Source organism: Arvicola amphibius, chromosome 2 (genome assembly GCF_903992535.2).
Source record: "Arvicola amphibius chromosome 2, mArvAmp1.2, whole genome shotgun sequence".
Taxonomy (NCBI): domain Eukaryota; kingdom Metazoa; phylum Chordata; class Mammalia; order Rodentia; family Cricetidae; genus Arvicola; species Arvicola amphibius.
This window is the reverse complement of record NC_052048.2, coordinates 126,990,088-127,017,375: the sequence shown is the minus strand read 5'-3', so window position 1 is coordinate 127,017,375 and position 27,288 is coordinate 126,990,088. Positions and strand designations below refer to the sequence as shown.

General features: G+C 36.4%; 1 protein-coding gene across 1 annotated transcript in view; it reads left to right on the top strand.

The window, feature by feature from the left end:
• Birc6 (baculoviral IAP repeat containing 6) overlaps positions 1-27,288 on the top strand; it is a 181,515-nt gene that overhangs the window by 101,165 nt on the left and 53,062 nt on the right. The window contains 19 exon segments of the mRNA XM_038320792.1: positions 886-1,039; positions 4,127-4,243; positions 5,971-6,125; positions 6,645-6,771; positions 10,275-10,385; positions 11,307-11,440; positions 12,979-13,106; positions 13,491-14,053; positions 15,299-15,474; positions 15,966-16,062; positions 16,199-16,393; positions 17,276-17,476; positions 20,527-20,806; positions 21,431-21,687; positions 21,919-22,027; positions 22,305-22,526; positions 23,509-24,289; positions 25,198-25,341; positions 26,603-26,732. Of these exon segments, the coding sequence (XP_038176720.1) occupies positions 886-1,039; positions 4,127-4,243; positions 5,971-6,125; positions 6,645-6,771; positions 10,275-10,385; positions 11,307-11,440; positions 12,979-13,106; positions 13,491-14,053; positions 15,299-15,474; positions 15,966-16,062; positions 16,199-16,393; positions 17,276-17,476; positions 20,527-20,806; positions 21,431-21,687; positions 21,919-22,027; positions 22,305-22,526; positions 23,509-24,289; positions 25,198-25,341; positions 26,603-26,732 (4,081 nt within the window).

Below are 27,288 nucleotides of genomic sequence, written 5' to 3'. Positions count from 1 at the left end.
TGTGATACTTTAAAAGAAAAAAAAAAAAAAAAAAAAACAGTGGCAAGGGGCCTGAAGAATTGACTCAGCAGTGAAGAGCATTGGCCACTCTTACAGAGGTCCTGGGCTTGATTTCTAGTACTCACTTGGTGATTCACAACCATCTGTAACTCCAGTTCTAGGGCCCCTGATGCCCTCCTCTGGGCTCTGCAGGCACCAGATATATATAGTAAGTACACAGACATATGCCCCAATACACGAAACATATATTTTTATAATATATTAATTTAAAAATATAATTATAATAAATACATGTTAAAAAATTACAAAGTTAATGGCAAGGGTGTTTTGATCCCAACACCCCTGTGGAGGAGAGAACTAATTTTTTCAAGTTGTCTCACACTAAATGAATTTTTCAAAATTGAAGTAAGAATAAACTGACAATTTCGTGTATAGTACATCTTATTTTTTATTTTAAACTGATATATCCATGACCAACTATGGTAATAAGAATCTCCAGAAGCCAGCAGATGTTAGTGATGGATCACCAGCATTCTAGGCAGCCACTTGGAGTCTTATCCAAGATAAGATTCTTGCCATCATTATTTCTATGTTATTCTCCCTCAATTTTTAATGGAGGTGCAGCTATAATACAGTTACTGCTCTTGGGATACATTATTTTATTAATGACGCCTGTTACCTTTCAGGTTCTGATCCTCTAAGTTATTTTTATGTTTTGTCCAAATAATGAATAGGATATTACCGAAGCAATTTGTAAATTAATAAAATTCTAACATCTTTGAGGTATTTAAAAGGTGGGGAATGTTTATTTTGTAGGCTTACTCTTGTTCAAATATTATAAATTGTATAACTTGGTAAACATATTAACTTTTCTGTTTTTAAAAGCCTATAAGCAGTACCTGGTATGACTACTGGGGAGCTGATTATGGTACCTATAATTATAATCCTTACATTGGAGGCCTGGGGATGCCTGTAGCAAAGCCACCGTCAAACACAGAGAAGAACGGATCCCAGACTGTCAGTGTTTCAGTATCTCAGGGTAAGTGTGCATAGGAATATTTTAAAACATATACTAAAAATGTTGTATGTAAATTTGTGTTTGAGAATATGCATTTTGAGTACACAGTTCATGAGTTGCTATCACTGGTGTGCTGCCTTTATCTTTTTTTTTTCAGCTGTTTTTGGCTTCTCTCTCTCACATACATCTATCTATCTATCTATCTATCATCTATCTATCATCTATCTATCATCTATCTCTTGAGACAGGGTTTTTATGTGTAGCCTTGGTTGTCCTGGGACTCTCTCTGTAGACCAGGCTGGCTTTAAACTCAAAGAGATCTATCTGCCTCTGCCTCTTGAGTGATGGGATTAAAGGCTTGCTCCACCACATGGCTCTGTCAGCATAATTAAAGAGTTTACACCATCACGACCTAGCTCTGCAGCATATTTAAATAGCTTTTATTTATTGATTGTTCACTCTAGTTTCTCTTTCAAAGTAACATTAACCCTAAGCTATTTGATGGTTGTTTGATATGTGAACTGAGAATACATTATTTTACTTTGTTATAATTTCTTTTACTTTGTGTTATATTATAATTAAATCGTTTCCCATTCCTTTCCTATTCCAAACACTTCCAAATACCTCTCCTTGCTCTTTTTTAAGTCCAAAGTCTCTTTTTCCATTCATTGTTATTTATATATGTATGTATGCATTCATAAATACATAAATATAACCTACTCAGTGTAGAATGTCACTTGTATGCATGTTTTCGGGCTGCCTAGGCAGCCATATTGGTGAAATTTCATGGGTGTACCATCGGACATTATTAGGAAAAGTGTCACAGTAAATTCCCTAATCGTTTGGCTGTTAACTATCTTTCTGCCCATTCTTCCATGGTGTTTTCTGAACCTTATGTACAAGTGTGTTTTCTTGGTGTGTCCATTGGAATTAGGCTCCATAGCTCTGCATTTTGATTGATTGTTTTCGTTACTTTTTTTTTTTTTGGTAATGTTTTCCATCTTTTGGAAAGAGAAGTTCCCATGATAGTGGTGAAGACTCCACCTGTCTGTGGGCATAAGGATTAATGTTTGAATTGTTGTTAGGGATTATGCTCATTTAGAAAAGTGGTTGTAGGTTGTTCTCCAAATTCTATGACTTCACTAGTACTTATTTGGCTAGGTTTCCAGTACCAGGCATGGTTTCTTTCTTGTTGAGCAGGTCTAAATTCAGTTAAAGAGTCACTACTTTACTCTTCAGGTTATAGTGCCATGCTTGTTATTGTTATAGTTAGTGGGCATCGTGGATGGATAGGACTGTTTGTTGCTCTTCTCCTTTGGACACTTACATGACACTTTCTGCAACCATGAAAGCTGGTCTTTAGGGAGGAAACATTCAGCTTAGTTCCAGCTTAGGGCATCTCTGGACCCTGTTTCTGAGGTGCATAATATCTTCAGCAATAGGGTCTTAACCTTTCACATTTGTGGACCATTAAGGGCAGAAGCAACAGTCTGAATATTTTGGGATACTCTTGGACAGCCATGAGAAACAGCTCAAAGGAGGGCTTCTGATGTCTACTATTGGGGTGTTTGTTATGTGGCTCTTAGAAAGTGTATTGTCAGCCCAGATAAAAAATGTTTTAACAACATATGCATATTTATCTACATAATTTCATTTAATGTCTTTATTTTTTAACTTAATTTGTATGTGTGTTATGTACATGTGTAGGTGTGTGTGTGTACGTGTGTGTGTACATGTGTGTGTTTATGTGTGTGCCAAAGACTAAGACTATTCTAACATGGTCCTAGATGCCTGTTATATTTTAATATCATTTGTTATTTGTTTTTATTGTAAGCTGTGGACATAATACTTAATTTTCATCATTTTTATATGTAGTTATTAGATCACCAAGTTACTTTTATTTAATGGAATATGTAAATTGCCTCAGATATGATTAATATGGCTCCTTTAAGTGGCTTCTGGAATTTATGATAAGTGTTCATTATTTTTTGATCATTTTCTAGTTCTTGGACAAAATAAGATGCCTCTGGGTCATCATTTACTGCTTTTCTTTTACTTGGTTGTTAGTCTCTTCTGTAATTAGTAGTATATTTTAAAATTTTTTCTTGGGGTTGGAGAGATGGCTCAGTGGTTAAGAGCATTGTCTGTTCTTCCAAAGGTCCTTCCTTAGTTCAATTCCCAGCAACCACATGGTGGCCCACAACCATCTGAAATAAGATCTGATACCCTCTTTTGGCCTGCAGGCAGACACACAAACAGAATATTGTGTACATAATAAATAAGTAAATATTTAAAAAAATTTTTTTTCTTAAGAAACCAAGCTTTCAATGGAATTTATTACTGTCTTAGTGACTGTTACTATATAATAAGTGTATGCCTGTGTATCTATACATTTATCTATGTCGAGTGTGATAAGCTAACATTTATCTTAATGTCTGATAGTTCTCTGTTGAGTTTCTTTTGGTTTTCTCTTTTTGTCAGAGAGGAAAGCCATTTACCATTCTTGAATGTATTTCCTTTTGTTGTCACTGCATCATTTTATTCATTCCCATGTTTAATCTGCATGCTCAGATATTCTCTCTGGTTTGATTCTGATACCACATGCTAGGATTTCTGTTGGTGAAGTAAAACCTTCATCAGCCCTTTCTGTGATCATGTTTTCACGTTTTCTGTGGTAGGAAGTACATGATTAATAACTATTGTGTGATAATGCTTTTGTATACTGTAAAGATTTGTCTCCTGTATTGGTTTACTAAAGTGCTGATTGGCCCATAGCCAGGTAGGAAGTTTATGTGGGACAGCCAGACTAGTAGACTTCTGGGAAAGGGAAAGGCAGAGACATAATTTGTCAGCCAGATGCAAAGGAAGCAAGATGAGAATTCCTTACCGAGAAAATGTACCAAGCCACGTGGCTAAACATAAATAAGATCTATGGGTTAATTTATGTCGTAAGAGCTATTTAGTAATAAGCCTGAGCTATTTGACCAACAGCTTATAATTAATATAAGACTTTGTGTGTTTATTTGGGACTGAACGACTGTGGGACCAGGCGGGACAGAAACTCTGTCTACAAATAATTGATCAGCTCTCTTTTCCTCCCTATTGTAGCTTTAGATGCTCGTCTAGAAGTTGGCCTTGAACAGCAAGCAGAACTTATGTTGAAAATGATGTCTACTCTGGAAGCAGATTCTATTTTACAAGCATTAACAAATACATCTCCTACCTGTAGGTTTAATTATTACTGAGTATCATGTATTATTCCCCAAAAACAAGTTTAAAATTCTTTGTCTATGGTAATTCAGCCTCTGTGATTTGGTAGCTTGTTGTTAAATAAGGTAGTGTATTCACAAGTGGACATTTGGGGAACATGCCAAATACAGTTCCATGTAAATTCAGTCCAAAAACCTAAAGCATGTGCTGTTGTGAGATTGAGGAATTCTAGGGAATACTGCATAACTCATTACTTATATCATACATCCATGACACAACGAACTTTTAAAATATTTTTATTCTGAATAAAGGATCTTTATTTTGAAATAAGGGGCTGGATGGATGGTATAAGTGAAATTTCAGCTAAAGGTCTCCTAACTGAACCCAGAAATGAGAGCTTTTTTTTTTTTAAATTTAATATTTTTTTTTCATTTTATTTTGAGACAGGGTTTCTTTGTGTAACAGTCCTTACTGTCCTAGAACTCACTCTGTATCCCAGGCTGGTCTCAAACTCACAGAGATCCCCTGCCTCTGCCTCCCAACTGCTGGGATTAAAGGCATGCACCACCATTCCCTGGTAAGGCATACCTTTCTAATTATAGCAAAAAGAAGGCAAATTCTTTCTAATGGACTGAACAGAAACAGGTGGTCTGCCAGATTTGGGCATTGTTGATGTGGATGTACACTGCTAGATTTACTCTTGTCAGGGAAGTACATTTGAGGTATACATACCTTCTCAAAGACAGACATTAAGGAATGGTGCCAAGGAGAAGGAGATAAAATTTTCTTCCCTTAGGCATACACACCACTTCAGTTTTTCCTATGCTGACTGAATAAAGAACTATAAGTAGTTGGAAGTGTCTTGGGTGATCACTTATCTGTGAAGAGAACTCAAATGTATATTGGTTCATAAATTTGGAGTTTTAGACCTTCCCTGTATAAATAGAAAGTTTGCAATCTGCATTCATTTCTAGCTCAACAGAAGGTGGAGGAATAAAAGGAAAAAAATCCCCACTATTAGTACATTAAAAGTACTCTATATTATCTCCTGTCTAATATGAGAACCTCTTTTAATGGGTCCAGTCTTCCACATGTTCCCCCAAGATTTCATTTGGTTATTTGATATTGCTTATTTAAAATTTCTTGAAAGCCTTTTTGAAATAATACCTACTTTTGTTAATCTTCTGCCCTTGATTACTGTCCTGCACCCAGGTGTGTCCCTTTTTAGGGTAACAATATTCTGAATATATGATAAAAGTTTTCACAGTGTTTTTGTATTTTTTGCTTGCTGTAATATATTTTTATTAGTTTTTGTGTCCTCTGGGCAGCATTAAATTGAGTCTAAAGTTCAGTCAAGGTTAAGAATGAATGAACTAGAGTTCTGGGTCTAGGTCAGTGGTAGAGCACCTTTTAGAGTGCTACGTCCTCAGTGTAGCAGCACAGTAAGAACAGCTGCTGCAGTTTATATACTGGAGTATTCTGAAGTCACCTTTTTAGTAACTAGCCAAGATTTTCCTTTCATTAACTTTGGATAAGTGTTAGAGATAAGTGTTGTGAATTTGGGAGCCTTTCTTTTCCTTGTCTTCTTAAATGTATAATAATTAATAAATACAACTTTTCCAGAGAAGATTATAGAACAGTGTACACAGTTTCACTGTAATGAAGTTTTTAGCCTGTTCTTGACTATTGATCAATTCACATGTATTTTGAAACTTATTCTGGTACTTGTGTTTGATTTTCAGTTTCACAATCTCCAACTGGAACAGATGATTCACTTCTAGGGAGTTTACAAGCAACAAACCAGAACAGCCAACTCATTATACAGTTATCTTCTGTCCCAATGTTAAATGTTTGTTTCAATAAACTTTTTTCCATGCTTCAAGTCCATCATGTTCAGGTAGGACTTTAAATGAAAGCAATGAATTTTGACATATTACTACTTCCCTGTTATTGGATGAAACTGACTGGAAAATTCTTAAACAACTTGACCATGATGGTTTCTTTGTTAAATTCAGTCAAGAAAAAGCATAGGAATACTTAATAATGCCTCTTCCTTAGTGATCAGCCATTTTTTATTTTCATGAATCTAAGCATTTATACTTTTCTTTCTACTATGTATATATAAGCTTGTAATTGAAAAGAATTGACTTTCTAAGTTTTCATTGAGGAAAACATGGGGTATGAGATGAATTATACATTTTAATTCAGTTAATTATATACATTATATACATTATAATTCAGTTAAATTATAATCAAGAATTTTTAGATCTATTTGCTTGTGAACCAAATTTAAGTAGCTAGAAGGCAATGAGAAACAAGTTATTTACTCATGATAAGTTTATAATCATGAAGATGTTTAAGTGCTACTTTGTAATATATTTTTCATTTTTTACTTTTTTTCTTTTTTTTTTTTAAGTTGGAATCACTTCTTCAGTTGTGGCTCACATTGAGCCTTAATTCTAGTTCATCAGGTAACAAAGAGAATGGAGCAGATATTTTTTTATATAATGCTAATCGGATACCTGTTATCTCATTAAATCAAGGTAAGGGTTCTTAGCTTGGAAACTGTTAATTTAATCCAAATAGTAAGTTTTTAAATGGTCATAATTAGATAAAAATGTACATTATTTTTATTGTTAGTATTGTATTATTTCAGTGAAAGAATTACTTTATGGTTGGGTGTGGTGTCTCATGCATTTATTTTCAGCATTTGAGAGCAGAGACAAGTGGATTTCTATGAGTCTGAGGCTAGCCTCTTCTGCATAGTGAATTAGATTAACTAGCACTGCTTAGCGAGCCCCTATCTCCAAACATTTAAATAACTAAATAGATGGTTTATTCTTTTTGAAACTCAGTATTTATCCCTGCTTAATGTTTTTAGTCAGGTGATCTGGCATGGGTTTTAGGCTAGCCTGGGTCTACCTAGTGGGTTCCGGTATAGCCAGGGTTGCATCATGAGAACCTGACTCAAAAAAGCTGAAAAAACTTTGATTTACCTTCCCTTCCTCTTTCCCCTATCATTCCCTTCCCAGCTTTTATATGTAAATGTTTGTGTGTGTCTGTGTCCGTCTGTCTGGTTTGTCTCTGTGTGTCTGTGTGTGTACGCGCAGAGGAGTTCATCAGGTGTCCTAGTCTATTCCTGTCCTTTTTATTCCTTTGAGTCAGTCTCTTACTGAACCTGGATGTGGGTTGGCTGCCAGCAAGCCACAGCAATCCTCCTGTCTCTGCTTAATACTAGGGTCTTAGGTGTTGTACCTTCAACTTTTTACATGGGATCTGGAGATTTTAACTTGGGTCCTTATATTTGTACAGCAAATGCTTTTTCATGCTGAGCTATCCCTTCAGCCTGTTTGCATTAATTTTATGGTTTATTCTTCTCCATGCTGTAATGTTTTGCTTCTTCATTTTGGCGGCTCTTTTTCTTCTGTTTCTGCTTCTGTTGTTGGAAGCATTTTTTTCCTTTTCAGTAAGGATTTTCTCCCCTTGTGGCAGAGGAAGCTCATGTTTGTGTTAATCCCACCAATGAAGTTTGTAAGTACAGGAATGCTCCCTGATACTGGATATGTGCAATATCCTGACACCCCTCACCTTAATCCTTCCACACTTTAATCCTTTGTTTAGTACTGCTCTTTTTAAACATTTAACTAAAAATTTTCTCTCTCTAGGGCATTCACTCTTTGTCCCTTGTGTTTAGCATACCTACCCACTGCACAGTTGTAATGACTGGTGGTACACATTGCTTCTTTTTTTTTAAAGTTTTTATTTATTTATTTGTTTTGTTTAAAGTTTTCTGCCTGCATGTATGCCTGCGGGCCAGAAGAGGGCACCAGATTTCATTACAGATGGTTGTGAGCCACCATGTGGTTGCTGGGAATTGAACTCAGGACTTCTGGAAGAACAATCAGTGCTCTTAACCTCTGAACCATCTCTCCAGCCCCTACACATTGCTTCTTCAGAGTTGTGTCTTTTGTATACTTGGTGACGTTTGGATAGGCATTTGCCTTTCTTGGTCTGTATAGTATCCTGGGTCCTCTGAAAAGTACACTTGAAGATTGGAAGCTTGTGATTTCCATGATTTTTGTGAGAGAGTATCCAACCATTTTCATAGATGATCAAAGACTCCTTTCTAAAAGGTGGCTTGCAGAAACTGGAGAGACAGCTCAGCAGTTATAAGCATTCATTGTTCTTATAGAGGATCCAAGTTTTGTTCCCACTACCCCATATATTGACTTACAACCATCCATAACTCCAGTTCTAGGGGTCCACCACACCTCCTTCAATACCAAGCACACATGTGTCCAGGCAGTATACTCAAACACATAAAAATGAATAAATTTTTTTGTTTGTTTGTTTTTTGGATTTTCGAGACAGGGTTTCTCTGTAGTGTTTGGTGCCTGTCCGGGAACTAGCTCTTGTAGACCAGGCTGGCCTTGAACTCACAGAGATCTGCCTGCCTCTCTCTCCCAAGTGCTGGGATAAAAGGCATGAGCCACCACCGCCTGGCGAAAAATGAATAAATCTTAAAAACATAGAAGTTGAGCTGGTTAGTTTTTTCCTTCCTCTTCCTTTCCTCATTTCTCCTCTTTACCCTCACCCTTTCTCGCTTTTTCCTCCCTTTCTTTCTCTTTTTGTCCTCTTTTCTCTTTTTTTTCCTTTGTTCTTGACAGACTTAGTAGCAAGGTTGGCCTTACTTAAACTTATGACCTCATCTTTGTAAGGCCTGGAATTAGAAGCATGTCACTTCTAATCTTTATGATGTTGCTTTGTTTTTTGTTTTGGTAATACAATTTTCTAGATACATAGGCTAATTAACATTTTAATTACAGGTTCAAAATACCTAATGGTCCTCATTGTTGAACTTGAAAATTGTGTCATTTGAATTTTAAAGTGCATCTGCTTTTGGTATTTTAGGTTTTCAGAAGGACTTCCATTGTTTCCTTCCTTATAGCTGTCATCAAGCATCCTTGCAACATGTTTTTAAAGCAGTTTGGGGCCCTGGTCCTGCATATACTGCCATATCTGATGGGCATTGTGCACTTGAACTTTTTAGATTCTCCAACTGTTCTTGCTCCCTCCCTTTGGCGCCCCCCCCCCCCCCCCCATCGTATAAGTGCTCTGTCTTTATGTATGCCTGCATTCCTGAAGAGGGCATCACATCCCTTCGTAGATGCTTATGAGCCTCCTTACTGAGAATTGAATTCAGGACCTTTGGAAGAACAGCCGCTTAACCACTGAGCCATCTCTCCAGTCATCTCTCCTTTTCTCCATCCTTTTTGTCTCTCCTTTCCTCCCTTCCTCCCTCCCTCCTTCCTTGTTTTTTTGAGATAGGATTTGTCTGTGTAATTCTGGCTGTTGCTCTATAGATCAGTCTGGCCTTGAACTCACAGAGGTTCCCCTGCCTCTGCCTCTGAGTGCTGAGATTAAAGGGGTACACCACCACCACCCGCTCTTGCTTCTTTCTGTGTCTCCCAATCTACCTAATTAGTTTGAGTTTGAAGTTTTATTAGTTTAGATTGATCTAATGCATTCCATATTTTTCAGGGTGCCTTTTTATAAGATTTTTTTCAAGAATATAACTTATAAAGAAATTACATTGGATGAAAATTTGTAATGATACTATTTCATTGTGTATTACTTGCTGAACTTTAAACTTGTCTTGTTATTTACTTTCTAATATATTTAACTTTATGTGTATGTATGTGCTGCGTGTGCATGTCCTACTCACAGAGGTCAGAAGAGGCATAGGCTCTCCTGGGCTTGGAGTTCCATGCCTTTTTCATCTTGTGGGGATCTTATGAAGAGCAGTAAGGGCTCTTATCCACTGAGACCTCTTTCCAGTCCTGTTGTTAGCGATTCTTACAGTTTTATTTGTATTTGGTGGGGAATGTTTTTTGTTTGTGTGTTTTAAAAATCCTAGCTTTAATTGAGGTAATTGTGAAGAAATAATTTGCCTTTTGTTTAAATCATTAGTAAACATTCAGTTATCCTGACTAAATAAGTGCTTTTTTGTTTTATTTTGTTTTTTCTTTCTCTCTCCTTTATATAGCATCAATAACTAGCTTTCTCACAGTGCTAGCTTGGTATCCGAATACTTTGCTCCGGACATGGTGCCTTGTGCTTCATAGCCTAACACTCATGACAAACATGCAGCTTAATTGTAAGTTCAAAATTTGTTTATATAGGTCACTGGCATGTACTTTAATAGTTCTAATAATAAGTTCTTGATATATGTCATTTCATTAAATGAAATATTAATCTAAGGATTCATTGCTTTTTTTATTTTTTATGACAGTATTTGGATGGATTTCATGTTTATTTAAACAAATTTAATGGAAAACCTTTTAGATAATGTAAAGTGTTGATCCACTTTCTGATTTATTTTATTTCCTATATGACTCTTCAATAATGAAGATTAAGTTAGTGCAAAGGGTGTGTTTCCTATCTATATTTCACAGGATATAACCTGTGTATGGCAAAAAGGAATAGCTTTTGCTTCAATTTATTTTAGAGAACTGGTTTAAAATTCTTTACATAAGTGTATATTTTTCTGTTTCTGGAAAGGTTGTTACTCTAAAATAGGACGCTTGAGATTTAGGTCCTTTCCACTTGTCTGTGCATTAAAGAAAGATGTATTGAATGTGATTTTACAGTCTGAAGAGAGGTGAGAGTACCCATGAGGTAGATGAGAAGAGAGAATGTAGTCCCAGCCTGTCTTCTGAGTAGAGGTTATTGAGCCCAGGGCTTCATGGATGTGAAGCAAATGCTCTGCTCTAGGACTTTATCCACAACCCTCTTTGTACTTTTGAGTATGAGACAGGGTCTTCTGAGTTGCCATATGTGGCTTTGAACTATTGTTTGTAGCTCTAGCAGTCCTAAGCTTGTGGTTTCTCCTCTTGCTCCAGCATCCTCTGTAATTAGGATTACTGGCCAGCACCATGGGCTCATGTGATTGAACTCTCCTTTAATAAGGAATGTAGGATTTGTTTTTGCAACAAAAAATTGCTTATAAACACTGCATTTCACTATTACTAGGAGTTATTTATTGCTTTCCTTACCCCCTCCCCCTTATTTTTAATAGCTGGTTCCAGCAGTTCTATTGGAAATCAGGAGACTACAGCTCACTTGTTGGTTTCAGATCCAAACCTTATTCATGTGTTAGTGAAATTTCTTTCTGGTACAAGTCCACATGGGACGAATCAGCACAGCCCTCAGGTAATACAGTCTCTTTTTTTCCGGTTTTTCGAGACAGGGTTTCTCTGCAGCTTTTTTAAAGCCTGTCCTGGAACTAGCTCTTGTAGACCAGGTTGGCCTCGAACTCACAGAGATCCGCCTGCCTCTGCCTCCCGCGTGCTGGGATTAAAGGCCTGCGCCACCACCGCCCGGCGGTAATACAGTCTTTAACTAGTGATGTGCCCAAACCTTTTAGTAAACAGATTTGTAAAGTATAATCCTTTAAAAGTAGCCTTCCTGAAAGGCTGATAGTAAGCCTTTTTTCTGTAGATTCATTTTGTTTGCATGTTTGAGGCAGAGTCTCACTGTGTAGCCCTGTCTGTTCTGGAACTCACTGCTAGACCAGGTTGACTTCGATCACACAGAGATTCACCTGCCTCTGCCTCCTGAAGGTTGGGATTAATGGCAAGTACCACCATTCCCAGCTATTGTTGTTAGTTTTTGAATAATTTAATAAACATTAAATTTTGTAGTGGGAATTAATGTTTTTCTGCAATTTCTCATTTAACGAGTGCTATTATTAAGATTGACAATTTAATTATCTTATGATATTAATGATATACCTTAACCAAAAAAAATAAAACCCCTAAAATAATGCTCATGAATGAGCTTCATGCATCTCACTGTAGATTTCCTTCATATAAATTTCATTTATGTTGTAATGTAATTCTAAAGTAACTTGGTGGGTTTTATTTTGTTTTACTGTTCATAAATTCTTCTAGGATTGTATAATTTTTCTATCATAGCAAATTATAATAATAATAATAATAATAACCACTAGGTAGAAATTCTGCAGAGACATCCTTAACCTGAGGCATGGTTCATTAAGTGCTGATCACCATCAGCTCTTTTATTTATGAGAAAGATGTTTGGGAAAGAAGATTTTTGAGACTTCGCATAGTTGTATTTCAGCTTTAGGGTGTAATTTTTAATTTTGTTGTTGTTTTGGTTTTTTTTTTAAAGCTCTTGTTTTACTAGACTCTGAAAACATGACCATTGGTGAGTCAGTTAATATGAGTTCTGTTTTTATGTTCATAAATGGTTTGTTTGCATGTATGCCTGTGTAACAGGTGCTTGCCTGGTGAATATGGAGATCAGAAGAGGACTAGAGTTACATAGACAGTAACCATGTGTGCTCATTGACCTGGGTTCTCTGGAAGAACAGCTAATGTTTTTAATCACTGAGTCATCTCTCTAGCCTCTAATTATTTTCTTTAGGGATCATATTTTACATAAGGTTCATAAAAATCCACGCAAAATATTCTCATAGTGAATTTTTTAGTAATATAATCATAAAGGAATAAGATTAATAATAGATTATCAATTTTTAACTTATACAAAGTATTTGAAAACCTAAATCATAAATTTGCTTTTTCTGTCGCTGTAAATATTCTCTTCTTCCTCTTAAGAAGCATTCAATATAGAATACTAGCAGTATAGCTCATGGCTTTACACCTGACCCTTTCAGGATGCTGTTGGCATCGCTCAGTAGTTTTCAGTGAATATGCTTTTCTCTTCAGGTTGGTCCAACAGCTACACAAGCCATGCAGGAATTTCTGACCCGATTACAAGTGCATCTGTCTTCAACATGTCCTCAGATATTCAGTGAACTTTTGCTCAAGCTAATCCACATACTGTCTACAGAAAGGTAAATGACAGCATGTACTCCTGTACATGTCCTCATACAAAAATGAATACAAAATCCTCCAAATACACCCCCTCGACACTAATTAGAATTTGTTTGAAACAGATAGGCCAGAGGATAGTTGGGTTAAGGGTCTGTAGAGGAAACGCTCATTTGGTGTCTTCATCATTTTCGTTTCATTTCGTTGTAGTTTTTTTTCTTTTTCTCCAAGTCTTCCAGTTCCTGTTACAGTAGGAACATGGTACCTCATAGCTCCACCTATGTTTTATTGGTCTAATAGCTTAGTAAATTTTTAGCTAAAAGTTATTTTAAATTACTTAAATTCTTCAAAACTACCTAAAGTGATTTAATTTTTAATTAATTCTGTCTGTGTTTCTGTCTCTGCAGGGGGGCCTTCCAGACAGGCCAAGGACCTCTTGATGCTCAAGTGAAGCTATTAGAATTTACTCTGGAGCAGAACTTTGAAGTTGTCTCAGTTAGTACTATTTCTGCTGTGATAGAGTCTGTCACCTTCTTGGTGCATCACTATATCACTTGCTCAGACAAAGTAATGTCTAGAAGTGGATCAGATAGCTCTGTAGGTGCTCGAGCTTGCTTTGGGGGACTCTTTGCCAACCTCATTCGTCCAGGTGATGCAAAAGCTGTTTGTGGTGAAATGACAAGAGATCAACTCATGTTTGATTTGTTAAAACTTGTTAACATTTTAGTACAGCTGCCTCTTTCAAGCAATAGGGAATACAGCGCAAGAGTGTCCGTGACCACCAATACAACAGATAGTGTTTCAGATGAAGAAAAAGTCTCAGGAGGCAAAGATGTCAATGGAAGCAATACCAGTATTCCAGGATCTCCTGCCTATGTTGCTGACTTAGTCCTAGCCAACCAACAAATTATGAGCCAGATTTTGTCTGCTCTAGGCCTGTGTAATAGCAGTGCCATGGCAATGATAATTGGTATGTATTTGGAATATTAATCTTAATCTTTTTTTGGTATTATACCTAGTCTTTTTTGTAGTAGGATTTTTGCAAGAACTTAATGTTATTAGTGAATACTTTCATGGAATGACTTTGTAGGCAATGGATTATCAAAAGATTGTATGTGTCAGTTTCAAAAATTCTGAGAAACACTAATAAAGCAAAGTAAGAAATCCAAATTAACCAGGCACAAACCTTTAATTCCAGCACTGAGAAGGAAAAAGAAGGCTCTCTGAGTTTGAGGTCAGCATGGTATATATAGGGAGTTAATAGGTCAGCTAGGAAGACCCTGTGTCAAAAAAAAAAAAAGGTCTTAAGTGCCATGATTTATATATAAATGCCTGTAATGACTTCAGTGTATTAGAGACCAGTAAGATGTACTTCTTGCTTGCTTCTATGACACATATTTTATTATACTTTTACATGCCATTCTTTAGCTTTTCTACCATTTAGAAACGAATATATTATATTACTTTGAATACACTTTAACAAAATGTGACAAAGTTCATTTCTGATACATTTTCTGCCTACTAGTATTTCCCCCCCACACCGTTTTTATATGTATGGTTATTTTATCTGGATGTCTACATCAAGTTCATGCAGTGCCCTGGGAGTCTAGAAGAGGTTATCATATCCCCTGTGACTGTAGTTATAGACAGTTGTGAGCTAGCTACCATATTGGTGCTATGAATCGAAACTGGTTCCTTGTCAGGTGGTGGTGGTATATGCCTTTTTTTTTTTTTTTTTATAGCATTCGGGGGGCAGAGATAGACAGATCTCTGTGTGTTTGAGGCCAGCCTGATCTACACAGCAAGTTCTAGACAGCCAGGGCTACCCAGAGAAATCCTCTCTCAAAAAACAAAAATCTGGGTCCTCTGGAAGAGGAGACAGTACTTGTCATCTAGATTCTTTATTTTCTTCTTGACTCAATGCTAGAATTTAGAGTGATGTTATATGTTAGTCATATAGTAGGATACATTTTTATAGCAACTTACAGTGGGAGATCTCATGTAACTTGATGCCCCCACGAAACCATACTTTATTGGATATTGCTATAAATACTTTAATCTTTATAGGTGTGTGTGTTTGTGTCTGTCTGTCTGTGTGTCTCTGTTCATGAGGAGGGGACTTACGTACCCATCTTTTAGTGTTTTTTTTTAAACTTGTTTTTGTTTTGTTTTTATGTGTGTAGTTTAAAAAATGTGTAATCTTTTATTAAACTAGGTGCAAGTGGCTTACATCTCACCAAACATGAAAACTTTCATGGTGGGTTAGATGCCATATCAGTTGGAGATGGATTATTTACAATATTGACAACACTTAGTAAAAAAGCCTCTACAGTCCACATGATGTTGCAGCCAATCTTGACCTACATGGCCTGTGGATACATGGGCAGACAAGTACGTTCATTCCAGCAGCAGCTGCAATAATTTGAACAGTTGAATAGTAGTGCATGTAGAGAATTATATATCAGACAGATTAATAGTTTTTACCTAATGTGTCAGAAAATAACAGTAGTTAATGAACAAAGTAAATTTTATTTCAGTTTTAATAGAAATTGAAGAATAAAATTCTCTTGCATGGTATTTTCAAAAATAACTTGAGGGTTAGTAAAAAAAAATATAGACAGGGAAATAACACTACTGCTCTGCTTTCCCTGCGGTCGCGTAGTTGACTATCAAGGTGTTACCGAGAACTACTTAAGATAGTCAACTCTTCAAAAATCATCTTTCTTTTTAGTTAAGGGGATTAGTGTAAATTTTTATTTAATGTAATATTTAAATTAATTCATTGGTAATTTCATATATTGTAGTCTGATCATATTAAGAAATATAATTGTCCAAACTCACAGGGACTTCTTAAATCACATTGTATTTATTTACTTTTTTAGGGTTCTCTTGCTACTTGCCAGTTATCTGAACCATTGTTGTGGTTTATTTTGAGAGTTTTGGATACTAGTGATGCCTTGAAAGCATTCCATGATATGGGTAAGATAAAACCCCATATGCTATCATTTTAGCATGATCTTGGTATTATTATGTATTCATTTTTGTATTCTGTGAATTCTTGATGTCCAGTATTATTTCTCTGCTTGTTTTTATTTGGTATTCTTTGTGAGTTTAGGTGGAGTTCAGCTTATTTGCAACAATATGGTTACCAGTACAAGAGCTATTGTGAACACTGCAAGAAGTATGGTGTCAACTATTATGAAATTTCTTGATTCTGGTCCAAATAAAGCTGTTGACAGCACTTTGAAAACAAGAATCCTTGCCTCTGAGCCTGACAATGCAGAAGGGATCCATAACTTTGCACCCCTTGGTAAGAAAACTGTCTTTGACTCATTACTATGAGTTGATATAGGACGATGTGAAACAAAATTAGTTGTTGACACAGTTGATATTAGATTAGTACCATTTTAAATATAAGCTGTTGTTTTTATAGGCTGTTAATACCAGAACAATTCTACTAAAGAACAAAGATTTTAACAGGTTCCTTTTTCTATTTTTTTAAAGCAAGAGTTTCATTCAAATTACAAGTTGAAATAGATGTATAGTCTGTGGACCTATGACATTTTTATGTCTATTTTCTCTTTAAATGTTAATCAGCTTTAAAGAACTTAAATATTAATGTTTTTTAGACTTATTTTAAATATGTATTCCTTTATACTGCATTTCTTTTCATGCTTTTCTTAATGCTGTTTGATTAAGATGAACATTTGAGAAATAAAGATCATTACTTTCATCGTAAAAAGTATTGTGGACAGAGTTGGTGGGGTTTTTTTTGTGGGGGAAGGTTGTTTTTTTGAGACAGGGTTTCTCTGTGTAGCCCTAGCTGTCCTGAAACTAGCTCTTGTAGACCAGGCTGGCCTCGAACTCACAGAGATCCACCTGCCTCTGCCTCCTGAGTACTGTATAAAGGCGTGCGCCTCCGTTGCCTGGCTTAGAGCTTGCTTCTTAAAGATTGCACTAGACTGTGTTCACTAGCAATCATATGCCATCTGAATAATGAACTCGTCACCTTGTCAGTCTTACTATTGGGAATACTTTGATAATCATGCTCGGTGACTGTAAGTGTTGCAATTCCACCAGATGTTTATTTTCTATTCTTTTTGTTGTTTAATATTCATGCTATCTGAATATTTCTCAGTGTCTTGCTGTATCTTTTCACAAGTTTATATGTTAATTAAATTGTTTTTTATAGGTACAATCACATCTAGTAGTCCTACTGCCCAACCAGCTGAGGTGCTTTTGCAAGCCACACCACCCCATCGAAGGGCTCGTTCTGCTGCTTGGTCCTACATCTTTCTCCCAGAGGAGGCTTGGTGTGACCTTACCATCCACCTGCCTTCAGCAGTGTTGCTTAAGGAGATACATATCCAACCTCACCTTGCATCTCTTGCAAGTGAGTATTATGATGCACCATGAGAATAACACTAATTTAGAAACAGGTGAAATGGAAAGTACTATTGAGCAAGCCACAATATAGTCACATTTGATTTTAGGCTGTATGTGTGTTTAATCAATTTTGAGTGGATTATTTTAAATCATCACCAAGTAAGTAATTTCTTATTAAATGAAATGGTGTCTTTTTTGCATTATTGTTTAATTCATTTGGTTGTTAATTAGATACACTTTATCAAAAATATTTTAGAATAAATTCTTTAAAATATTTGATAAAATCAGTTCCAGATTAAGGTAGAGACAGAACTCTGTAGTGTATTAATAGTACTTTATACTGTTTTTTTACTTTCTGTCCTTAGATTCTTATAGTAAGACTGTTACATTCATTTGCTTCTCATTGTTACCCAATGTCTCTCAGTTGTATGGAAACTCTGGGAGATTTCATTGATTGTTACTGTGTTTGAAAGAATATTTTTATTTGAAAGGTAGACTCATTTAGTTATGTTACCCAAATTATTCTCTAATCACATACAGCTAATATAAGGTGAAAGTCAGGCATAATGTCATGTGCCTATAATTTAATCTCAGGGGAGTATGATGTAGGAGGGTTTTAAGCTTGGGCTAGCCTGCATTACCAGATAAAATAAAACAACTCTGAAAGAATAATATAGTCTAAAACCTTACTTTAGCAGGTCAAAAAATGTAGCACAATTAATAAAAATGCAGAGACAGATTGGGGTTCAACCTGAAGTTTAGACAAGCCAAACAGCCAGCCACTAGCTGTTACCTCTATCTCAGTCCAAAATGGTGATTCTGCCTCCGGGAATCTCAGAATGAGACCGTGCTTGAGAGCTGTCATCTCTTGTTTTACATTCTTCTCTAGGACTGGGAATAAAGTCGTGCACCACTATAGCCCAGTTTCTGTGACAAATTAGAGTGGCTACTGGGCTTAAAGGTGTGTGTCACAACTGCCTGGTCTGGAAGGCTGATCAGTGTAACGCACACACTACCTGATGGTATGTGAGCCGGAATCTAATCTGGAGACTTAAAAACAAATGCACACAGAGACAGACAGACACGGGGACACGGCTCCTCCTTGATTCAAGAGTGCCAAATTATTGTTCTCCAGGGAATCTGATGTAGAAATCCTTAACTAATAGCCACGCCCAGCTCTCGGGATTTTTCAGCTGCAGACCTCGTGCTCAGAGCAGCTGCAGGCACAGGTGTTTTGCTCAGTTCACTCTAGCAGACAAAGGATCTGAGGCAGGCAAAGAAAGTCAAGGAGCCAGGGATCTGCAGCCCCTAACAGACCAGTAGGCCTGTTTTACTCTCTGATCTTTAGGCAGGCCTTATTTATTAAAATACTAATGAAATATCACTACATTTTCTTTTTTTTGTTTATAATAAAAAATGGAGGCTATAACTAATATAAGAAAACCTATATACTGTAAGTACAATGACTATATGCAATATATACAGGCAATAAATACATCATTCAAAAGACAAAGAACTAGCCGGGCGGTGGTGGCGCACACCTTTAATCCCAGCACACGGGAGGCAGAGGCAGGCGGATCTCTGTGAGTTCGAGACCAGCCTGGTCTACAAGAGCCAGTTCCAGGACAGGCTCTAGAAACTATAGGGAAACCCTGTCTCGAAAAACCAAAAAAAAAAAAAAAACAAAAAAAAAAACCAAAAAACAAAAACAAAAACTAAAGACAAAGTACTGCTTGACAGAGTAACATAGGCTCCTATCTCTATCTATTTAGGCTTAGTAGGATTTAAAATTCAGGGTCTGCTTGGGCATCATAATGAGTGAGCAACTTAGGGGGACCTAGTTTTAAGGTAAAAACAGTTAAACTGTCTAGTAATGTAATTCATTGATGCGACATTTTCCTATTAGGCGCTGGCTTCAATCTCTAGCATTCTTTCTTAACTTCCCTTCTTCCACAGTGAACTAAAGTTCAATTAGGTGAGTCTGAAATGAAAGCTTTTATTTGGGAGTTGATTGGTTGTATAAATGTGGATAGATTTTACATGTGGGAATGAGAAATGTGCAAGTACAATGTAGGTGGAGAGAGCAAATATTTATGCATGATTAACAAACAGTTACTGTATATGTTCCAATGAAAACTGAATAAACTTATTATTAAGTAGTGGTGGGAATTTCTAGTGTTTTTGATTTCTTATGCCTGTAAATAAATATAGCTAATAATTTCTTAAAGTGTTTTTAAAGTTATAGTTTACAAAGTTTTTTAAATTTCTCTAATCAATAGTGTAAATGGCATTTAATTGGCAGCTAATAAAATTATACTTAGTGTGTTTATCATTGGAATTAAAAACAAAACCAATTTTCAAGATTTTTCTTTGATAGATATGTTTCCTCTGTAGATCTATGGTGTGGGTAGTAATGACCCTGTGGAAGTTGCCAGTTGTTACCTCACTGGGATTTCTTAAATAACAAGAATTGATTTACTTTTAACATTTAAGACTGGTACAGGTTTAAAGTGCAACGAAAATTAAAGGTGAAATCAGTTTTAAAATTAACTTGCGAATTTAAACAGTGTTACAAATTGCAGTATGAAGTCCTGAGCCATATTTCTGTTCTCAAATTATTTTATTTTATTTTTTTTTCTAGCCCTAACCCTAACCCTAACCCTCAAATTATTTTAAATAGCTAATCTTAACATTAACTTAATAAAGTGTTCATGACAGTTTTGGTAGAACAGGAATAATAAGTAATTGCTTGTTAGGTTGGAATATTTTGCCTTTTGGGAGTATCAGTTAATGTGTGTATTGAAATTCATAATTAATATTTCCTTAGGTGAATATTTTAGTATTTGTGAGTTTTAATAATTGAAGGTTATATTAAAAATATCTAATATTATAATAAATGTTTGTGGCAATGTATTATTTGTTCTATATAATACTTTTATAAGTTTATAGTGTATATACCTGGAAGCTGCCAGATTAGTGGAATTTGTATTAGTCTGTGTCATCTAGTTTACTTTTGTGTGTGTGTGTTTGTGAATATTCATTTCTTTCTTTCTGTAGCCTGCCCATCCTCAGTGTCTGTTGAAGTAAGTGCAGATGGAGTTAATATGCTACCCTTGTCAACTCCTGTGGTCACTAGTGGTCTCACCTACATAAAAATTCAACTTGTCAAAGCTGAGGTAGCTTCTGCCGTCTGCCTCAGACTACATCGTCCTCGGGATGCCAGCACACTAGGCCTTTCACAGATTAAATTATTAGGCCTAACTGCTTTTGGAACCACGTCTTCAGCCACAGTTAATAATCCCTTTCTTCCATCTGAAGATCAAGTTTCCAAAACAAGGTATTTTTTTTTTTTCTTACTCTTAAAAGATCTCTGTGAGTTCAAGGCCAGCCTGGTCTATAGAATGAGTTACAGGACAGCTGGGGCTATACAGAGAGTCTCTGTCTCAAAAAAAAAAAAAACAAAAAAAAAACAAAAAAGGAAAAAAGTAAGTGTTCTGTGATCCATTTTCTATGTTAGATCATAATAAGTTGTTCTGTGGGTGCTTATATAATTCCTACTTCTCTGAGGTGTAGTGAAATATTTTGTGGGGTATAGCAATGAAACAGTAAGTTGAGTTGCATGTGTATTTAGTCTGTGACTTGACCCTTGTTGTGTGTAGTATGTTTGTTTTTCTAGGTTTTCAGTTTTGGGATTATAATCTTGCTCTAGGAATTCCCAAGTACTTGCAACAGTGATCCCAATCTTTATTGTGATTGATCAATGTCAGCTAATAAGACTATCATTTGTTTCATACAAGGGACTGAAGGTCCCCTCTGTGAGCATTATTTTATTCAGAAAACTTACTATGTGTTTAATTCAGTACTGTGTTTTCAGCATTTCAGAACATTTTAACTGTTTTATTTCTGCAATAACTAAGGTACTTATGTTAATTTACGTATACTTTTGAATTTTGTATTTCAGCATTGGATGGTTACGGTTATTACATCATTGCCTTACTCATATAAGTGACCTAGAGGGAATGATGGCTAGTGCAGCTGCACCTACTGCCAATCTGCTGCAGACTTGTGCTGCCTTATTGATGTCACCATACTGTGGAATGCATTCACCCAACATTGAGGTTGTGCTTGTAAAGATTGGATTGCAGTCCACTAGAATTGGCCTGAAGCTTATAGACATTCTCCTAAGAAATTGTGCAGCATCAGGCAGTGATCCTACAGGTGACTATTGTATTTGCCCTTATAATTTTTATACACCTACATAGTAAACATACTTGAACTACATAGTGCTTGTAATTATCTTTCTGAAATGAATTTCTCTTAAAGCTTTGTTACTTTTGAACTGTTTTCTCATAATTTATAACTGCCATTTAATTAATAACTTAAAATTGTAAGCATATTATTCATTTTAAGTTGGCTAATTAAAAAATTCCCCCCCCCCCCCTTACTTAGATTTGAATAGTCCTTTACTTTTTGGAAGGCTGAATGGACTTTCCTCCGATTCTACAATAGATATTCTTTACCAGCTTGGTACAACTCAGGATCCTGGAACTAAAGACAGGTAGATGTTGGTACTATTTTTCTTTTAATCACAAACATGCTGCAGTGAATTGGACTTAATACTCTTCATTAGGAAGGCCTCATAAAAGTTAAAACAAATATATCAATATCTGTTTATGTGTTTTATATAGTGGAACCTAAATGTAGATTCTATATGTTTAGACATATTTTGATTGCTTTTGAGCTAAAAATTTTGCCTTTCCTGTACTAGTTCCCATGTTTATTTCCAATATCAGTTGTAGCATTACTATACTTTCTTTCTTTCTTTTTTTAAAAAGAATTCAGGCCTTGTTAAAATGGGTCAGTGACTCTGCAAAAATGGCTGCATTGAAGAGAAGTGGCAGGATGAACTATATGTGCCCGAGCTCATCAGCTGTTGAATATGGTCTTCTCATGCCGTCCCCCTCTCATCTACACTGTGTAGCAGCGATTCTTTGGCACAGTTATGAATTGCTTGTAGAGTATGATTTGCCAGCATTGCTTGACCGAGAGCTATTTGAGTAAGTCTGGAGTGCTGCCCTGCCCTCCTCCCTGGGGAGCAGATCCTTTCCGGGTGTCACTTGATAGGGAGGGGAGGGGGTGGCTCCGTAGTTGTTCTCCACTCTAAAGGGGTGGAGCCTGAACATGAGGTGGATTAAAGTCTCATCAACAGCTAGCTTTATTCAGAGCATCAGACAATTTATATACTCTTAAGTCACTTTACTCAAGTGACTCTTCATAACACAGATGGCAGAAACTTGTTTTTTCATACCAACATATGAATAGTAACAGCTGAAGTAGACTTATTTCTGTCCATTACACCTGAGAAGAGCATCGCAATGCATTTCAAGACTAATTTTATTTTTGAAGAAACTGAGATCACAGTCAAGAGTCTTGTTTTCTTGGAGTTTTCTCCCAAGCACTCAGAATTCTGAAATGACTTGTTTTTTTTAACTGTGTTCCAACAAATGGTGATAATTTTTTTCTTGATAATAATAAATTTGAAAATAATACAAAAGTAGTACAAAAGTATAAATGAGATAATACATTTTATTTTCTCCCATGCTGGGGATTGACATGCTCTACTACTGAGCTATACTCCCAGCCTTTCTTGTTTTAAGATTGATTAGCAATATTGTTAATCATCAAATCAAAAATCTTTGTGTAGTGTTCTAGAGTGCTTTATGTTATTCTTGCTTGCAAATCTTTCTGTCAGCTAAATTTTTCTTTAACATACATTGTGGAAGGAAAATATAAGAAGAAAGTTTGAGATTGGCAGAGATGGTTGCCCACTGGGAGACAGGAAGGTAGTATACCTAGTTTCAGGATAGTTGAGGAAAAACAGCAAGACCCTTTCTCAAAGAAAAGGAGTGGGAATGGGAGGAGAGTTAGAAATGTTAAGTAAACTATATTTTTGTCATTATATTTAATCCCAGTAGAAGTATTTCCAGCAATGAATGTTTTTCTATAAACAAATTCATATGGTATCTTTTCTTTCTCTAGGCTACTTTTTAATTGGTCCATGTCTCTTCCATGCAACATGGTTTTGAAGAAAGCTGTTGACAGTCTACTTTGCTCCATGTGTCATATACACCCAAATTACTTTTCCTTGCTCATGGGCTGGATGGGAATTACTCCTCCTCCAGTGCAGTGTCATCATAGACTATCCATGACAGATGATAGCAAGAAGCAAGATCTTACTTCATCATTGACAGATGACTCCAAAAATGCGCAAGCACCTCTTGCACTGACTGAATCTCACTTGGCAACTCTTGCTTCCTCATCTCAGTCTCCAGAAGCTATTAAACAGTTACTAGATTCTGGGTTGCCCTCCCTTCTTGTGAGGAGTCTGGCTAGTTTTTGTTTTAGCCACATTTCCTACTCAGAAAGCATTGCTCAGTCAATAGATAATTCCCAGGACAAACTTAGGCGGCATCATGTTCCACAACATTGTAATAAGATGCCCATTACAGCAGATCTAGTCGCTCCTGTTCTTAGGTTTTTGACTGAAGTTGGCAATAGCCATATTATGAAAGATTGGCTTGGTGGTTCTGAAGTTAATCCACTCTGGACAGCACTTTTGTTTTTGTTGTGTCACTCTGGGTCCGCTGCTGGAGGACATAATTTAGGGGCACAACAGAGCAGCACAAGAGCAGCTTCTCATTCTTCAACTGCTACAACAGGACTGACTACTCAGCAACGGACAGCCATTGAGAATGCAACGGTTGCCTTCTTTCTGCAGTGTATTTCATGTCACCCTAATAATCAAAAGCTGATGGCACAGGTATGAGAACAAAGCCCATCTTAGAGTTTATGTGGGGCCTTAATAATAGGAGAAAGTATTGTATTTTTGGAAATAGTTAAGTGAGGGCCACGTGATAATAAAATTTGGGATTAAATACATGCAAGTGCCAGAATCCAAGCACAATTGAAGTATCAGTGTCTTTTCCCTCTCCTTGAAATATATGGTCTTCAAAATCCATCACATTTTAGGATGAGGTGACTCTAAATTCATGACCATTCTAGCTACAATCTGACACTCTTTCAAACTCCCTAGTTAAAGAACTAGCCTAGAATGTCGTTTTGCTGATGGAGCTTGATTGAGGTATTATCAGACTCCTGTCATCACTGTTGGTCTGCCTCTCATCACACAGACGTTAAGAGTAGGTTTCAGGAGAGAGGCTCTGTACATTACAGTTTATTGGCCAACAATTTTGCAAGCTAGAATTCAGAATATTTGCTGGAGCCTTGTTTTGTTTTGTTGCTAAGTTCTTCAGCTCTGTGGCTTTTTTGACGTTGGACAGTTGGTATGTATCAGGGATAATAATACCTGTATCAGTTAATTTTCAACAAACACAGATAATATTGTGTATAAATACTTTAGCATAAAGACTATTCCCATATTTTAAGATTAAAAAAGAATTTATTTTGAGACTTGATGCATTAACATACTTTTGTTAACCAAACATTAGTGGCACGCCTATTTAATGCCAGCACTTGGGAGGCAGAAGCAGGCAGATTTCTGTGAATTGGAGACCTGCCTTGTCTACATAGTGAGTTCCAAGACAGCCAGGACTAGGGAGGCAAAACAAAAAACCTTTTGTTAGTTCACATTCTTAAGTTCTTGTTCATTTTTCAAAATAATAATCTCCAAATCTTCCACTTAACTTTTGAAATTTCTTGTCTCTCCAGGTTCTCTGTGAATTGTTTCAGACAGCTCCTCAAAGGGGTAGCCTCCCAACCTCTGGTAATATTTCAGGGTTTGTACGAAGACTCTTCTTACAGTTGATGCTGGAGGATGAGAAAGTGACAATGTTTCTTCAGTCGCCATGTCCAGTGAGTCATCTTAATGATTACCTGCATGTCTGTATAACTTGCATACTTTTTAGGAGAACTTGTAGTGAGTTCTGTTCTTTTTTTTTTTTAATTTTTCTTTTTACTTTATGTGTATGAGTGTCTTGCTTGAATGTATGTGTTTGCCTGATGCCCAAGGAGGTGAGAAGATGATGTTGGATCCCTGGAACTATAGTTATGTGTGCTGCATGTATGTGCTAGGAATCAAACCCAGGTCCTCTGTCAGAACAGAGGGCTCTTATCTGTGGAGCCGTGTCTCCAACCTGTCAGGAGCCACCTTTTTGTCACGATCCTAGACACAGCAGGTTCGTATGTTCCAGTGTAGGAGCGTGAGGATTAGAAATGTTAAGCAGGAGGAACAGAGAAAAGAAAAAAATACAGAGACACGGGATAATAACAGGAGGGCAATTCAGTGAATGCTGAATTCTCTCCACCCCCCACCCCCTGTTTATTTTCCATACACTTTTATACCCCAATACAAAAGGAGGAAAGAAGACAAAAGACTTCTTTAACATGATACAAAGGACAACTAGAACAGTTACTTGCTCCAATACGTGAGACATCAAGCCATTAATTTCTGAGTAAAAGTATTTGATGTTTGGGGCAGTGAGCCCACCCTGGACTAAGTATTCTGAAGGCAGCCACTCGCTATGTCAAACGTCCTCTTTCAAAAGAAGGAGCAGAAGTATGCTTGAATTCTCTGACCTTGGTCAGAGTGGAATGGATCTACTTCTGTGGGCCATCTTGATGTGCAAAATACCAAGTGACCACAACTTAGGTCAGGATATCTTGTTTTCTATCCTCCTGTTGTCAACAACTTTGAAAGAATAAAAATAAGGTCAAACTCTGACCTTCAGACAAGATGGAATAGGCTCACATTTTTGGACATCATTTCACACCAGCCACACTTCTCTTTAGTAATGTAGCAGACTGAAACAAGAGCAGTTTAAGTTCAGTGACAGAACGTAGTGTCCTAAAGGACAATTTGCTATATCCCTTTTATTAGAATAACAATTATACTGGTTTTTTTTGAATTGTGCGATTTTTTTGGGGGGGGGGGGAATACACAGAATATGTAATACCAATCTAAAAAGTTGATGAGCAGTTTCTATAGAAAGCATGACAGAAATACATAAAATATACACATTACTTTGTATGCTTTATTGAACTTTTTTTATGTCTTTGAAATTTTTTTGTAATGGTATGTATCCTAAAACACTCAACTTCTTAATTTTTTCCCCAGCTCTACAAAGGGAGAATTAATGCAACTAGCCATGTCATCCAACACCCAATGTATGGGGCAGGTCATAAGTTTCGTACTCTTCATTTGCCAGTCTCAACAACATTATCAGATGTTCTTGATAGAGTTTCAGGTGAGTTAAATTTTAGTTTCTCTTTAACCCAGTTTTATGCATTTGATCTAAAAGAATAAGACTTATTTTATTTTGTTTATGGTTGTTTTCCTTGCATATGTATGTCTATACCACATACATGCAGTGCCTGCGAGGTGAGAAGAGCGTGAGTGCACGGAGTTAGACCAGCTGTGAGACACCATGTGGTGCTGAGGACTGGGTCCTCTGCAAAAGCAGCACATGCTCTTAGCCAGTGAGCCATCTCTTCAATCCCCTATAACTGTATTGTTTCCACCTACTCAGAAACTGTTTGACAACCAAAAAAATGTAAATATCTTCATAACTTGAAAACAGAAAACAATACAAATTAAATAAGCAATAATGAGTATTATCTTCAGGCAATAATAGTCTTAGCTATGATGGCACCTATGTCTTCTGATAACAGGAGAAGAGCTAGAAGTGCAAACAGTCCTCTGGAAATCATTGATGAGTTTTTCCCACATATAACCATATGAATGACAGTTTTCAAATTAATAAGTATTTTCTGAATCTAGAGGTAAAATCAGCAAATTACCAA